At 33.8% G+C, this 15,251-nt stretch overlaps 2 protein-coding genes across 6 annotated transcripts in view; both read left to right on the top strand.

Annotated features, from left to right (window-relative positions):
- Positions 1–2,044: 2,044 nt before the first annotated feature.
- Positions 2,045–7,808, top strand: LOC126698478 (ubiquitin-like-specific protease 1A). 5 transcript variants are annotated; one of them, XM_050395733.1, is made up of 10 exons: positions 2,054–2,214; positions 5,962–6,108; positions 6,197–6,300; positions 6,392–6,476; positions 6,562–6,648; positions 6,815–6,916; positions 6,988–7,131; positions 7,230–7,339; positions 7,428–7,497; positions 7,584–7,808. In XM_050395733.1, the coding sequence occupies exons 2-10, from the start codon at positions 6,100–6,102 to the stop codon at positions 7,716–7,718; spliced, it is 846 nt and encodes a 281-aa protein (XP_050251690.1). In that variant the 5' UTR covers positions 2,054–2,214; positions 5,962–6,099; the 3' UTR covers positions 7,719–7,808. The 5 variants fall into 5 exon arrangements, with proteins under 5 accessions (XP_050251692.1, XP_050251693.1, XP_050251694.1 ...); XM_050395736.1 differs by lacking the exon at positions 5,962–6,108 and having other exon boundaries at positions 2,046–2,214; XM_050395737.1 differs by lacking the exon at positions 6,988–7,131 and having other exon boundaries at positions 2,052–2,214.
- LOC126698477 (putative lysine-specific demethylase JMJ16) overlaps positions 2,045–15,251 on the top strand; it is a 30,089-nt gene continuing 16,882 nt past the window's right edge. Inside the window, exon 1 of the mRNA XM_050395731.1 lies at positions 2,045–2,098. The gene's annotated coding sequence lies outside the window, so the exon portion shown is untranslated. The remainder of the gene's footprint in view (positions 2,099–15,251) is intronic.

The following is a 15,251-nucleotide window of genomic DNA, read 5'->3' as shown; positions in this document are numbered from 1 at the left end:
TCAAAATTGGAAGTGTCACAAAGTTCGGACCCACAATCCCCTTCGCCAATAGATGTTGACTCCAGAGTTAGAGGTACGAATGCTCTTGATCTTCCATTAGGATTGGCAAACTTTGGTTGGTCCTTTAACATGAGCCAACAATGTTCAAAAAGAAAGGGTTTCTTGTGCGTCTCTTTATACAAAGTCTTCGCATTGGTAATCTAAAAAAATTAAAAGAAATATAACATGATTAATATCTTCAAACTATTGGTGAATGGGTATGTTAACACTATTGCAATATAATTTATACCTTATCTTGTTCGGTTATACCATTTTGATGATGTGTGTTAACTTTAGCCATACACCTGACAAACTTATTTGTCTTTTCACTAATTGTTCCCCAACGACTTATCAAGGAGATAATAGTACGTTTGGTACCAGATGTATTGTACTACGTGAAGTATTCACAAACTTTTTGACAAAATGTATTTTGTATTTGTTCACTACTGTTTATGGCATCAACACTAGTATTGAGCATTGCTGACACTAGGAGTTGATCTTCCTCTACACTAAAGTTAGAGTCTCGTTTTCCTTTTATAGAAGAGGCATTTTCAACTTAAGGTGGAGAATCAAAAACTGACATAGGAGAATTTGATACATTCCCAAAAGTTGTGAGTCAATTTCTATATCCCCATTCATGATACCCGTGAAATATGTTGGGTCTCTACATAACTCTGTGTCTCTACGTGACTCTATAAAATTAGAAAAAAAAAAATGTAAACTTCCCTGCACACAAAAAATTCCCAAACTAACATTTATACCAAAACTTAAAATACTTAGAATTATAACAATAGAAAATGATTATGCATAAATACTTAATTTGACATGTAGCTTAATCCCACTAATAAAGAAAACAACAAATTCATTTTTGAGCATCTCAAAACCAAACTAACAATTTCTCATTAAAATTACCACAAGAAATCCTTTTCGTGTGCTTCTGTTTTTGGTTTTGTGCAACAAAATATAAAACTAGGACAAGAACTTCTATCACAAGAAAACCACACAACAAATTCCTGCAAACAAAAAATTCCCAATACATTCCAATACAAATGCATTATGTCCATTCATGGATGCTCTGAATCAAAACGAATGGATGCTCTGAGATCAAATGACAGAACTTTTCATTGAGCAAGAACAGCAAAAAAATTATTGCATCTAAAATAATAAACTGAAAGAACAAGAAAAAGAAATCATTGACCACATTCTTTAATGTTATACCCAAATAAAAAATCTCACATTCTTTGATGTTATACCCAAATCAAAAATCCCAAGCATCCACATGAAAAAGACAGAGACAACTTACTTGAAGTGGATCGGCGGAAGAGAAGTGGGTCTGATGTGGATCGGCGGCGTGGGTCCGAGGTGGATGGCAACATGGGTCTGAGGCTGATCGGCGGCTTGGGACGACTAGTGGTTGGTGACGTCGAGATTCAATGGCGGCAACGTTGAGAATGAGTCAGGTTGGCGGCAGTGAAAGAGTGAGCTTGAGAGAGTGACGTTGAGAGAGTGAGCTTGAGAGAGTGATGTTGAGAGAGTGAGCTTGAGAGAGTTTTAAGAGATGGAGTTTCAGATGAGAGTGATTGAGAGAGAGTCACGATGTGAGAATAAAAAATGTAAAAAAATGAAACAACTTGTATTATTTTAATCTGGGCTACGAATAATTTTTTTTTTCTTTTTAGCTCTAAGCTACAGTGCATAGTCATAGATAGTTGTGCACTGTATTAATAAAGCTAAAAAAAATACCTATAACTCCATTGCTGTATGATTGCTTTTTGTGTTTTGGTAGAACTAAAATAGCTATATAACTATTTAGCTCCACTGTTGCAAATGCTGTAATAGATTCTAAATACTTGTTTAGATAAAACTTATAAAAAAAAAAAAAAAAAAAAATCCATAATAACACATCTTCTTTAAAAATTCTTGATAAGTCAAGTTCATTCAAGCACCATCAATCAACCACAAACAAACAAACAAGTACAAGAACAAGCTAACGAGGGCAGCTTAGTAAATCACACATGTTATACCACCAGACCAGTGGAAACTGAAAAAGAGGAACAAGGTGTGAAACTGAAAACCCATTTAGAGCATCATACGTGGGTTCGGTTCGGAGCAACTCAGGAAACAAGCATTAGAGATTAGAGATTAGAGCTTAAAGAACGCTTTCGGTTTCTTCAGGTAAAGTTTCTACAAAATTCTCTCTCTATCGTTCTTGTTTTTCATTTGGGTTTATTTATTAGTTTTTCTTCAAAATTTTGATGTAGCCAATCTTCTGAATTTTTTGAATTCCTGCGAGGCTTTTCATTCGATAATTTGTCCCACCCCATTCTTTTTCAGAATCCGTTTTGGTTATAAATTTTGATGCTATGAATTGCACAGTTCTCTATTGTTTTCTTAGTACTGACACAGATATTTAGTGTGAGGTACATGCTGATGATGGGTTCAAACTGATAGTGAGTTTTATTTTCTTTTCGAAAATTGGAACAAACCCTTTTTTTTTTTTTTAGGTTTCATGTATCATATATGATTCAAAATTTGCAGTTAAGTTTGGCTGAGTGTGGAAAATCTTTTTAGAACAGTAGTTTTAGTATAAATATCAGTGAAATGGTCGTCAGTCCATCCAATTTTTGTCAGTTAACAACATTTGAGTCCGGGTTTTGATCTATATGACCCCGGGCGGTACAATTGTACAAAGTACACCTCTTCCATTTGGTTGAGTGTGGAAAATCTTTGTTGAAGAGTAGTTTTAGTATAAATACCAATAAAAGGGTTGTCGGTCCAGCCAATTTTTAGCGGTTCACATTTGATTCTGCATTGGTTTGTGATTGTTGACTAATTTGCCAATTTAGTGAAATGAGGGTTGGTTTCAGTATTGGATATTTGTTGATGCCCTTTTTTTTTAATTTAATTTTTTTATATTATTTTAAAACTACACTATCAGCTGTTAAATCTCATTTTATTACGTTTTTTTTTTTTTCAAATTTTAAATTTTAAATTTTTTAAAGTTGAAAAATCATTTCAACGCTTTTTCCTCTACTTGATGTAAAAGCTACTACTATGCCAAGGCCTAGGGGTGTTGAATACTTTATAGATTTTGATGATTTAGTAGGTTTTGCATAGTTTGATGCTTTGGCTAAAACAAGTGCGGTGTAGTGAACATCAACTAGTTTATAGCTACAGTTAGATTCGAAACAAGTTTGTGGGGAGTAAAATTAGCAGTTGTCAAATTTTTGAGAATATGGTTTTTATTCAGAAACTCTTCTTGATTAACTTCACTGCATTTCCTTAGTTACTCTTCTAATTAAAGAAGTATTATTTTAATTTTTTCACTTATTATCTCCATTTTTTTTTGTATTTTATTTTTTTTTGATAAATAACGTAAGAATATTATTAATAATAAAAAATTGACAAACCGAGTACATTGGGGATGTACTATGGGGGCAAAAATCAAGAAACAAAAAAAAAAACGGTCAAGAAAAATAGAAAAGGAAGAACAAGAAAAATGAGAAAAAATCACACTCCATTCAAAGAGTGTGCATAAGAAAAAGGATTTAATCTCCAGCAAAGAGCGTTCGCAACCCTCAAAGCTTCTAGCATTCCTTTCACGCCAAATGCACCAAATCAAGCAGTGAGGCACTAATTTCCAAACATCAATGTGACGATGTCGCGCAAACTTTCCTTCCCAAGCCTCAAACAACTCAAGAACAGTATGAGGCATAACCCATTGAATACCAAACAAGCAGAAAACCAAAGACCACAACTCCCAAGCTATGGAACAATGAAGTAGAAGATGATCCACCGACTCCCCACACCTCCTACACATATAGCACCAATCAAGCACTATCACTCGCCTTTTACGAAGGTTATCTATTGTTAAGATCTTACCTAAAGAAGCAGACCAAGAAAAGAAAGTACCCTTGGAGGAACCTTCGATTGCCATATCATTTTCCATGAAAAGGAAACAAGATTAGGAGGGTAGAAGGAACTATAATAACCTCTAACCTCAAAACCTCTATTCCTTGCAGTCTTCCAACAAACCTTATCTGGGCCAAATCCCCGCACTGACGAAGAATATACCTACTCCATGAACCGATCAAAGGCTTCTTCTTTCCAATCTTGTGGTGGACGATGAAATTGCACATTCCAATGAAATCTCCCAACCGACCAACCCATAACTTCAGCCACCGAGGAATCCTTTAACCTACTAAGACAGTAAAGCTTCGGAAAGGCCTCTTGGAGGGTACAATCCCCACACCACACATGCTTCCAATATTTCACTCTAGTACCGTCCCCCACATCATAAACAAGAAGTTTAGATAAGTTCAACCAGCCACTTCTAATGTATCTCCACAAGCTGACCTCATAAGGACTTGTCACCTTCTTCGTACACCAACCACCCCAAATGTTCCCAGATTTTGCCTCTATAACCCTCCTCCATAAAGCATCAGTCTCTGAGCCATACCTCCACAGCCATTTACCTAGTAAGGCAGAATTAAAGGTACCCAACCCCCCAACCTGCAAAGGCCTGCAAACCTTGGCCCAATTAAGTAAATGAATTTTAGGTTCACCTCCAATCCAATTCCACAAAAAATCTCTCTGTAATTTCTCCATACGCTTAGCCACCTTACTTGGTAAAGGAAGAAGGGAAAGAAAGTATGTAGGTAAAGAAGATAGTGAGCTTTTAATGAGTGTCACCTTACCCCCTTTAGATAATACATTCTCTTCCAACCTGCTAATCTCCTCTCCATTCTCTCTAGGATAGGATTCCAAACAGACAAGTCCTTAAATTTTGCACCTAATGGAAGGCCCAAATATTTCAAGGGTAGAGAAGACAGCCCACACCCCAACAGACCCACCAAAACCTCCAAATTGGGTACCCCACCAACAAGTACCAACTCGGATTTCCCCAAATTAATATGAAGCCCTGACACCTCCTCAAATCTAGCAAGAATCACCCTCAAATTAGCAATCTGAGAAGGTTCAGCATCACAAAAAATCAGAGTGTCATCTGCAAATAAAAGGTGAGACACCATCACTGATTGACCAGCCGTACTACCCACAGAAAAGCTTGAGAATTCCCAAGCGGAGGCAGCCACATCCAACATACGACTTAATGCCTCCATCACAATATCAAACAACAATGGAGATAAAGGATCCCCTTGCCGAAGCCCCCTAAAACTTCCAAAGAAATCAGTTGGGCTACCATTGATCAGGATAGAAAACTTTACAGTTGAAATGCAATACCTTATCCATTTTCTCAATTTCTCTAAGAAACTACAGCACTGCAACATATACATCAAAAAATCCCAATTCACATGATCAAAATATCCCAACATATCCATTTTTTTTCCAATTTTCATCCATAACTTGGTTCTTGTGCCAAGCATACTTATGTTATCATAGTGGATTGTTGTTGTATGTGTAAGCAAGCTGGGGAGTCTATGATCACTTATTATTAAATTGTTCTATGGATAGAAATCTGTAGTCTTTCATTTTATGCCTATTTGGGGTGCGGTGGGTTATGCCAAAGAGGGTGTAGATTTGTTGGCATGTTGGAAGGGGCAGTTTTCTAGGCAAAAAAATGGTGATATTTGGAATGCAATCCCTCTATGTCATGTGGATTATTTGGAAGGAACAAAATAATTGGACATTTGAAGTCCTCGAATGATTAATGTTGGCTGTGAAATTGATTTTTCTACATACTTTGTATGATTGGATGGCTCCCACAAGTGGTCATTTTGTCTCTAGTTTGCTGGATTTAGATACACCTTCAGTTCACAACCCATGTATTTGATGGTGTTTCATCTTTGCTCTTTTTTATGTGAATAAAAACTTACTTAAAGAATATAAAAAATTCCTGATAATCTTTTGGGACTCTATTTTTTGAGCTCCTTATCACTTTTCCTCTTTGTATCTTGAAACCAGTTGGACTTTTTTTCCTCCACTATGAACATGAGTACCTAATCTGCCAAGAGTAAAGTCATCAAATCTCTAAAACGCAGCCCAATTGTCACCTCCCAAGTTGTAGTTCCGAATTTGAAAAAGAGGAAAAAAATCAAAGATATGTCCCAGGTGAATCATTTAATGTGTACATTAATAAATTAGGGTGTGAATACAACATATTTTCCTATGTTAATTATTATATACTATATTGTTTTAGGAATCTGGACTGGTTGATGAGGAGAGTATCAATGAGTTCGTGCCATTTACTGAATTGGAGAAGATCATATGCAATTATATTTTCAATAAAAATCTAGATGGGAGGTTTGTCATTTTTGTTTATATATAGAAATTAATATTAATGCATTTTTTGAATAAGATCTAACTAAATAATATGTCAATGAATAATGTTCAGTGAAGTTCTTGCTAACATGAAATATGAGTATAGTGATCGTGCGGCTTTTTTTTCATTGCTCCCTAACCAATGGATAAGCAGTCAGGTTAGTTTATGAAATTAAAATAGGAAAATATAATATTAATTTTGTTTATTTATTCACTAATTGTAACAATAATATTTTATGCTAGATTATTAACTTGACCATTTGCATGATGACTTTGGAAGAGAAAAAGTGTGGAGAACTATATGCGTGGCATTTGCCAACACATTTCTCGGTAAGTTTGCTTTATTATTTTTGGTTGTGTGTATAGTATTTAATTAACACATTACTTTTCATTTTTTATATATGTTTCGGGTTGTGCTTATAGTATTTAATTCCTTAGTTATTTCTATATATATATATATATGTGTGTGTGTGTGTGTGTGTGTGTGTGTTTGTAGCAAAAAATGATTGAAGAAGACGGTAATCCCACACTAGAATGGTTTAAAAGGACATATAGGGACGATGACAAGTATATGTCAAGATTGAAGTGTTGTGAACAGGTAAATTTACTCAACACACTTGTGTATTTTAAATTAACACATGCTAATACATTGCTTGTTTGTACTTGTAGATTTATATCCCTATGAATGACAGTAATAGTCACTGGTACTTATGTATCATTGACTTTAGTTCAAGAAAAAAATGTATACATATATTGGACTCTTTGCCAAGCACAACTAGGCAAGACATTCGAATAAAAAACGTGCAAATAGTGGTAATGTCTCTTTTTCTATTGATTTCAATAATAATTTTGATATGTGGTTTAGTTAAGTTTTGTACTTAATAATTGCTTATAATCTCACTTTGCGATAGGTAAAAGGCCTCGATAAGTTATTGAGTTATCTAGAGAAAGACAACTATACTAATAGTATTACCAAATTTCCATTGAAATCACCCCCGTTGGATCCTATACAAAGTAATGGGTACGTACTAGATTGTAGATTTGCACATACGGATAACTATTGTGTGAAGCTTTGGTTTTTTAAAATTTTAACTGTTTTCATATTTCAGGTATGATTGCGGCATGTATGTTATTAAGCACATGCATACAAAAATTATCAAACAGAATCTAACCTTGATGGTAATATATTTATTGGAAGTATATTTTACCGTTTTTGCATAATTTGCTTAAGCTTTTTATTCATCAACAATGTCTACTTTTTTCAGGAGAGCTGGTCGGAACGTATTCGATACAAGTTGGCATCAAATCTAGTGCTTTCAATGGAAAATGAACAACGTTCAAAAATAATAGAAAATGCTAGAAATACTCCACTACAAGATATTTTTCGGTCACTGGAATGACAGTGATTTGTATAATTTGATAACTGAATTTTTTGGAAAATGCTGCAATTTAGTGAATTTTATTTTTAATTGAAAGGGAGATTGAATTTCGTGAGTTGCACTACCCTTGTATATGTGAGTTGCACTACCCTTGTTTTTGTGGGTTACAATTTCAAAGAGGGTCCAAGCTTTTTGTAAGGGGGCCCAAGTCTTTTTTTTTTTTTTTTGAAAATTAACCTACTTAAAAAAAAAAAATATTGGGCCAGAAAGGTCGGGCCCCCACCTGTGTCTGTCCCTAGCCCAACGACACCAAAAGGAAAACAAAAACAAAATAAGATTAATAACAATTTAGCAATACAAAAGCCAATCAGCAAAAACCCCAGATGGAAAACTAAAGAATAAGGATGAGCTGTACTGAAATTTTTAGTGAAGAGAAACGGTGGAGACTTAGAACAAAAGGGCAGAGAAAGAGAGGAAAATTGGTGGCTATTATCACCGACATTGAAGGAAAGAAGATTTGGGATGAACAAGGGTTTTTCTTGGGCATAGGATCTTATGGGCTTTTCAGCTTATGGACCGAAAATTGAAAATTCAAAAAAAATAAAATTGCAGGCGTGAAGGATTCAAACCAGAGTTGCTTAGCAAAAAATATACCGACTTGCCACCATGCTGATTTGAACAAAGTATAGAGATGAAAATTGACCTTTTAACAGCCAATTTATGTTCAAATTACATGTTCCAATATTTTATAGGAACAAATACCAAATGGCTTTAGAATGATGAGTTTGTATAAATTTTGCGAAACCCAGAGAGAGAGAGAGAGAGAGAGAGATAAGTGCTTTGTGGCACCGATAAGTCTTCAACAATGAAAACATTTCATTGCTGTTAGGGCTCTCTCAAACTTAGCTAGTGGAGGCTCTGCTGACTCAAATGAGGCTCACACTTATCATTGTGGTTGATATGCTAAACTCTCAATGACAAAATTATTTTGATAATTTTTTTAAAAAGGACTGGGTTGTTCGTTTTTGGTAAAATCGAACAATTGTGCTTAATTGTTTTTAACTTTTCTATTGGTAATTTTTGTTATTGTGGAAATTTTTTGGGATGTTTATTTTGTTTTAGATGGGCCTAAATATAATGATAATTTTATGAAAAAAAACTGAATAGATACTTTAGTTGGGGTGGTTATACTTGTGTCGGACACAGTCAATTAACACTTTCGCACACGTGAATCTAATGAAAATGTCTAAAAAATATAAAACCTAGTGTAGTAGCCTTGATTGGCGACTATTTCATACTGGATCTATAGTTTCAATTTTAAGTGTTTACTGAATATTTTAAAATTGTCAACAATCTTTGTATTAGATTTTTTCCATAACTTGCTAATTGTATAGTCACCCTATTTCCAACCTTAGACACCACAATAAACACACAACTGTGATCAAGTTGCAGATGTTGTATAAGAACAATTAGAGAGCATATAAGGTTATACATCTTCAGTTTTATAGTATATATTGATGATGCATAGAAAATCAGTAGGCTGAATGCTTCGGGTTTCAATGGGCTTGAGATTGCTTGGAAGGCCTAGAAAGAAAGAAGCACAAGATCAAAGGTGATTGGGATGAACTGACCAAGAACCTTCCGATGCTTAAGTTAGTTTTCTCTCTTGAAATCAGGAATTTCAACTCTATAAATAGTGAAAAACTTACTTTGATTTCATATGGCTGGGTCATTTTATAGTGAGTTTTGGAGTGGTTACTTGTTTAATAACTTCCTCAACGTGGATGGAAGTGAGAAGATTCAGACTTAATTTCTACAACTGTCATCAGAAGTTAAGAATTTAGTGGAAAGTTAGAGCGATGAATAAGAATTTTGCCCCTATTTCAGAATAGTAGAACGTGGTCTAAATCATAAGCCTTTGGATATAGATTTACTCCAAAAATTTCTAAGTGTTTAGCGGTTGTCCAGGTGACTCCATACTGGACGACCTTCTTGCACTTGGATGACCTTTCTATTCTTGAACGACACTATGGACAAATTGGAGATAGTCTAATTTTTGGTTCACCATCATATATAAATAATAAAAATATAAACATCAAGAAAATGACCTCAACTATGTTATTTTATAGGGAGGTATGCCCTTGAATGTGATGGAAGCAACCAAGGGAGATATGTAGGAAGTTAATTGGTATATTCAAATATTTGTGGAAGAAACCAAGATAATTCCAACTGATTTTTTTTTTTGGGTGAACAAGAGTAATTATTGTGGTTGGGCTAATTTCATGGGATGCCTTTTTTTTTTTTTTTTTTTTTTTTGTTTTCGATTTTAGATCTAAATTTTTTAATAACTTAAAAAAAATTACTATTGTCATGAGCGGTTATTAGTAAGTAAAAAAGTTACTTTAGTGATAAGCCTAAATGTAAAATTATGGTCAGATGTGATATTGGTAGTGCTTATTGTGACGATTGAACTGTCAATTGTAAAGAAAAAAATAGGGTACCACCGAATGTGACAAAAGTACGGTTAGAAGTAATGTGGGTATTGCCCAATGTAATAATGGAACGGTCAAATTTGAGAATAAAAAAATAGGGTACCACTAAATGTCACAAAAATAGAGTCAGATGCGATGTTGGTACTACTTAATAAGACAATGGAATTATCAAATGTGAGAAAAAAGTAAGGAACCACCAAATGTGAGAAAAAAAGGGACACATGTGATTTTGAAACTACACAATGTAAGGATGAAACCATCAAATGTGAGAAAAAAAAGTAAGGGAACTACTAAATATGAGAAAAAAACTGTTACATGTGATATTGGAACTGCATAATGTGAAGATGAAATCGTCAAATGTAAGAAAAAAGTAAGGAAACAACCAAATGTGATAAAAAAAGCTATCACATGTAACAAAAATAGAACAGATGTGATGTTGGTATTGCTTAATATAACAATGGAACTATCAAATTTGAGAAAAAAAATAAAGGAACTACTATATGTGACAAAAGAATTGTCAAATGTGATATTAGAACTACACAATGTGAGGATGAAACCGTTGAATGTGAGAAAAAAGTAAGGGAATCACCCAACGTGAGAAAAGAATTGTCACATGTGATATTGGAATTGCACAATATGAGAATGGAATCATCAAATGTGAGAAAAAAATAAGGGAACCACATAATGTGACAAAAGAACTGACATATGTGATGTTAGAACTGCACAATGTGAGGATGAAACCATCAAATGTGAGGAAAAAATAAGGGAACTACTGAATGTGAGCAAAAAACTGTTTTATGTGATGTTAGAACTGCACAATGTGAGGATGAAACCGTCAAATGTTAGAAAAAAAAAAAAGTAAGGGAACCACCCAATGTGATAAAAGAACTATTATATGTAATGTTGGAACCGCACAATGTGAGGATGAAACCGTCAAGTGTGAGAAAAAGGCAAGGGAACCATCCAATGTGATAAAAGAACTGTCATATGTAATGTTGGAATCGCATAATGTGATGATGGAATTGTCAAGTGTGAGAAAAAAGTAAGGGAACCACCCAATGTGACAAAAGAACTGTCATATGTGATGTTGGAACCACACAATGTGAGGATGGAACTGTCAAATGTGAAGAAAAAAAAGTAAGGGAACCACCAAATGTGAGAAAAGAATTGTCACATGTGATGTTGGAACCACACAATGTGAGAATGGAACCGTCAAATGTGAGAAAAAAGTAAGGGAACCGTCAAATGTGAGAAAAGAACTATCACATGTGATGTTGGAACTGCACAATGTGAGGATGAAATCATCAGATGTGAGAAAAAAAGGTAAAGGAACCACCAAATTTGAGAAAAAAAATTGTCACATGTGATGTTGAAATTGCATAATGTAAGGATGAAACCGTCAAATGTGAGAAAAAAGTAAGAGAACCACCAAATGTGAGAAAAGAACTATCACATGTGATGTTAGAACTGCATAATGTGAGAATGGAACCGTCAAATATGAGAAAAAAAGTAACCTGGTGTAACAGATTACCTACTAATAGATACCATTCCCCTTTTTTTATGGGAGGATACCATAGAATTACTCAAAACTCAAATATAACACGACATAAAGATGTTTTCGTATTTGTAGAAAACATACATTAAGCCATATTTTCAGAATTATTTAATGTTCTTGGGCCAACATTATTTAGAGAATATATAGCTCAGGAGGGGTTATGATTGACTTCTATGTTCCCTGCTTGTATGTATTAAGAAGTTTGAGAAAATAATTGAGAAAAAGAGTCTATTAATTTATTGATTTAAAATAAATCCAATTGTAGGTATTCCAACCATAGAATTTCAAATCCTTTAATGTAAAAAATGGAACCAAACAAGTAAAATCTACCAATTTAGAATCAAGGCATTTTAAATCAGTTGATTTAAAATTCAATTCCTAATATCCAAACACAACCTTAGCATCTTTTGTCAATTGGAGTTTAAGCGCAAGGAATGATTTTGAGGAGTCATTTGCGCACAAATTTGTTCAACACTGCAAAATTATCTCTGCTTTCTTGAAGTAAAGGTAATTTCTAAAATTTGGTTTTACCAATTCGTGCATTGGAGGTCAAGATTAGGAGTAATTGTGTGCGAAAAAAATATATTAATCAACTTCCGGACAATCCTTTCCAACTAGTCAACCTCTGTGATGCATAACTCTCTGGCATGTGGTCCAAATAACATACGGTCAGAGCCATATGAATTTAGAATCACAATATTTCTAATGATACTGAAATCATTTGAATTGAACATCAGTAGCACTTCCCATCGAAGCCTTAAAGATGTAATGTTAGAGAATGAAAAGTGCAAAGCTAGCACACTAATCGTGGAAAAAGATGCTAGTAAAAGATCATCATGATCAGTGTAACATTATCCTACATGGATCATAATGTTCTTGATCCTAAAATTTCTATAAATAGCGGCCCATACCTCATCATTTTGAAGAAGTAAGAGTGCATACTATTGTCCGTTGGGTAATAACTATAAGGCATTTTTAGGCAGATTTTCTTAGAATGATTAAAATTTGGCGAAAAATATCTTTTAGTCCTTACATTTTCAGGTGAATCCCATTTTAGTTCCTACATTTTATTTTTACCGCTTTTAGCTCCTATCTTGAAAAACGCTTTCCGTTTTAGTCCCTGCCGTTACATCAAAAATAGAAAAAGCTAACGTGGCAAACGGTAGGAATAAATAATACTAAATTAAAGCTGACATGACCTAAATTAATAATAAAAAATATTTTTTGGCATTAAAAAATGCCACGTCAGCATTTAAATAAAAAAAAATTAATTTATTAATTTTAATTAAATAAAAAAATTAAAAACAGAATTAAAAACTAAAAATCATATGAATTGAAATTTAAGTGTGTCTTGAACAAGAACAACAAGTGCACAAACCCAGATCCAAGAACACAAACCCAGAAATTTTTTTTAAAAAAAAAAGAAAAAAAAGATACATACACTTAGAAAAAACCAAACAAGCTAAACTCTAGTCTCTCCCTCTCTTTTTGCACTGATCTCTGTCGCCATCGAGGACGCCATCAAGGACGCCGTCGAGGACGCCGTCGCCACCATGAGGACCCAGTCGAGCTCGCCTCGTCGCCGAGCTTTGATTTTCACCGTCGCTTTGCTCTCATCTCACCCTCACACCATGTGGCTTTTGCATCTTTGATACCCACATGGTCTAAAGCAACTTTCTTTTGTTTTTGTGATCCTCTTAAGTAAAAATTTAAAAAGAAAAAAAAAAATCCCAGATTTCATTTTGACTTTTTTATTTATTCGTTTACTTGATTTTTACTTCGCACATGTTTGTCTTCTAATAAGTACATGGTAATAATTTTTGTATGTAAAAATGGGTTTTTTTTTGTGTTTTAAGGATGGGAGTTTAGCGGTCTAGTTTTGGGTATAGATTTGATTGAATCTATGTGCTGTTTTTCTTTTTAAATAATAAAGGTAGTTAGAAATTAACCCTTTTGAGTTTTTATTTTTATTTTTGCAAATCTAGTGGTGTTTTTGGTGATTTTGGTTTGTTGGGAATCGAACAAGAGGTGGGCGGCTACTATGTCGTCGCTTGGTAGAGAGCTCGTGTTCTTGATCTTACAGTTTCTAGATGAGGAAAAGTTGAAAAAGACTGTTCACAAGTATGCTTCTAAGAGTTTAGCTTGTTTGGTTTTTTTATTTCAGTTTTTTTTGCTTTAATTTTTTTTTTTCCAGTTTTGTGCTCTTGGATCTGGGTTTGTGTTCTTATTGTTCTTATTCAAGACACACTTAGATCTCAATTCATATAATTTTTATTTTTTAATTCTGTTTTTAATTTTTTTTTATTTAGTTAAAATTAATAAATTAATTTTTTTAATTTAAATGCTGACGTGGCATTTTTTAATGCCAAAAAACATTTTTTATTATTAATTTAGGCCACATCAACTTTAATTTAGTATTATTTATTCCTACCGTTTGCCACGTCAGCTTTTTCCGTTTTTGATGTAACGACAGGGACTAAAACGGAAAACGTTTTTCAGGATAGGGACTAAAAGCGGTAAAAATAAAACGTAGGGACTAAAATGGGATTCGCCTGAAAATGTAAGGACTAAAAGGTGCTTTTCGCTGCTAAATTTTCTCCATAAATTGAGAGTTAGGGTTAGTTAGAATGTGAGCATTTTTTGAGAGAATTTTGGCCCTAATGTGGAAGCTCTATCTAAATTTTGCCCAATCCAAAGTTTAATTCTGATTTGATTGCGAAAGCTTTGCTGAAATTCAATAATGATTCGACTACAGAAGCTTTGCTAGAATGAGTGGAATCTAAGTTAGAAGCAACCATTATACAGAGTTATAGGTAGTTAAGACCATCCACAGTAGTGGAGCTAAAAATTTAGCTATTTGGCACTATAAAAAGTTACTTTATTTATTTTATCTACACACATGCTGCAGCAGTGGATCTATTTTAGCTTTCAACACAATAAAATAATATAAATATCATAATAAAATAATAGGGTAAACTACATATTTGGTCCTTAATCTTTACATTAAATGTCAATTTGATCCTTAACCTTTCAAATGTGTCAATTTGGTCCCTAACATTTTGGTATTGTGTCAAAAAAGACCCTACCGTTAAATAGTAGATGGAAAATACTGACATGACTAATGGTTAAAATAAAATATTGATTTTAGGCCACCTAAGATTGCCATTTGGACTTCCATGTCAGCCTAAAAAAAAAAAAAAACAAAAACAAATAATGCTAGGCTTATTAATCTCTTTTTTATTTTTGTTGACTGTCCTTTTTATACTTTAGTGTTGTTGCAGTTCTATTTTCTAAAAACATCATTTTATTTTTATTTTTATTTTTGGTTTGGTTCTGATCGACATGCCTTGTTTAATTGAAGTCCAAAGGATGGGTTTGTTCTTCAACAACCATGAATTCTTAAAACAATCCAACAGCTATGTCACCACCAAGAAATCGTATCAACCCCATAAATTCCAAAGCCCACAACTATAATCCCCTTCCTAATCCTCAAATCCAACCAAAAAT

The sequence above is a fragment of the Quercus robur genome, chromosome 9 (assembly GCF_932294415.1).
Source record: "Quercus robur chromosome 9, dhQueRobu3.1, whole genome shotgun sequence".
In the NCBI taxonomy this organism is placed as follows: Eukaryota; Viridiplantae; Streptophyta; class Magnoliopsida; order Fagales; family Fagaceae; genus Quercus; species Quercus robur.
This window is presented reverse-complemented; position numbering and strand designations above follow the sequence as displayed.

Excerpts from the sequence above, each read along its gene's own strand:
- LOC126698478 (XM_050395733.1), top strand. Across the intron at positions 6,301-6,391 it reads AATAAAAATCTAGATGGGAG|TGAAGTTCTTGCTAACATGA; the intron begins GTTTGTCATTTT and ends AATAATGTTCAG. Across the intron at positions 7,498-7,583 it reads AACAGAATCTAACCTTGATG|GAGAGCTGGTCGGAACGTAT; the intron begins GTAATATATTTA and ends TACTTTTTTCAG.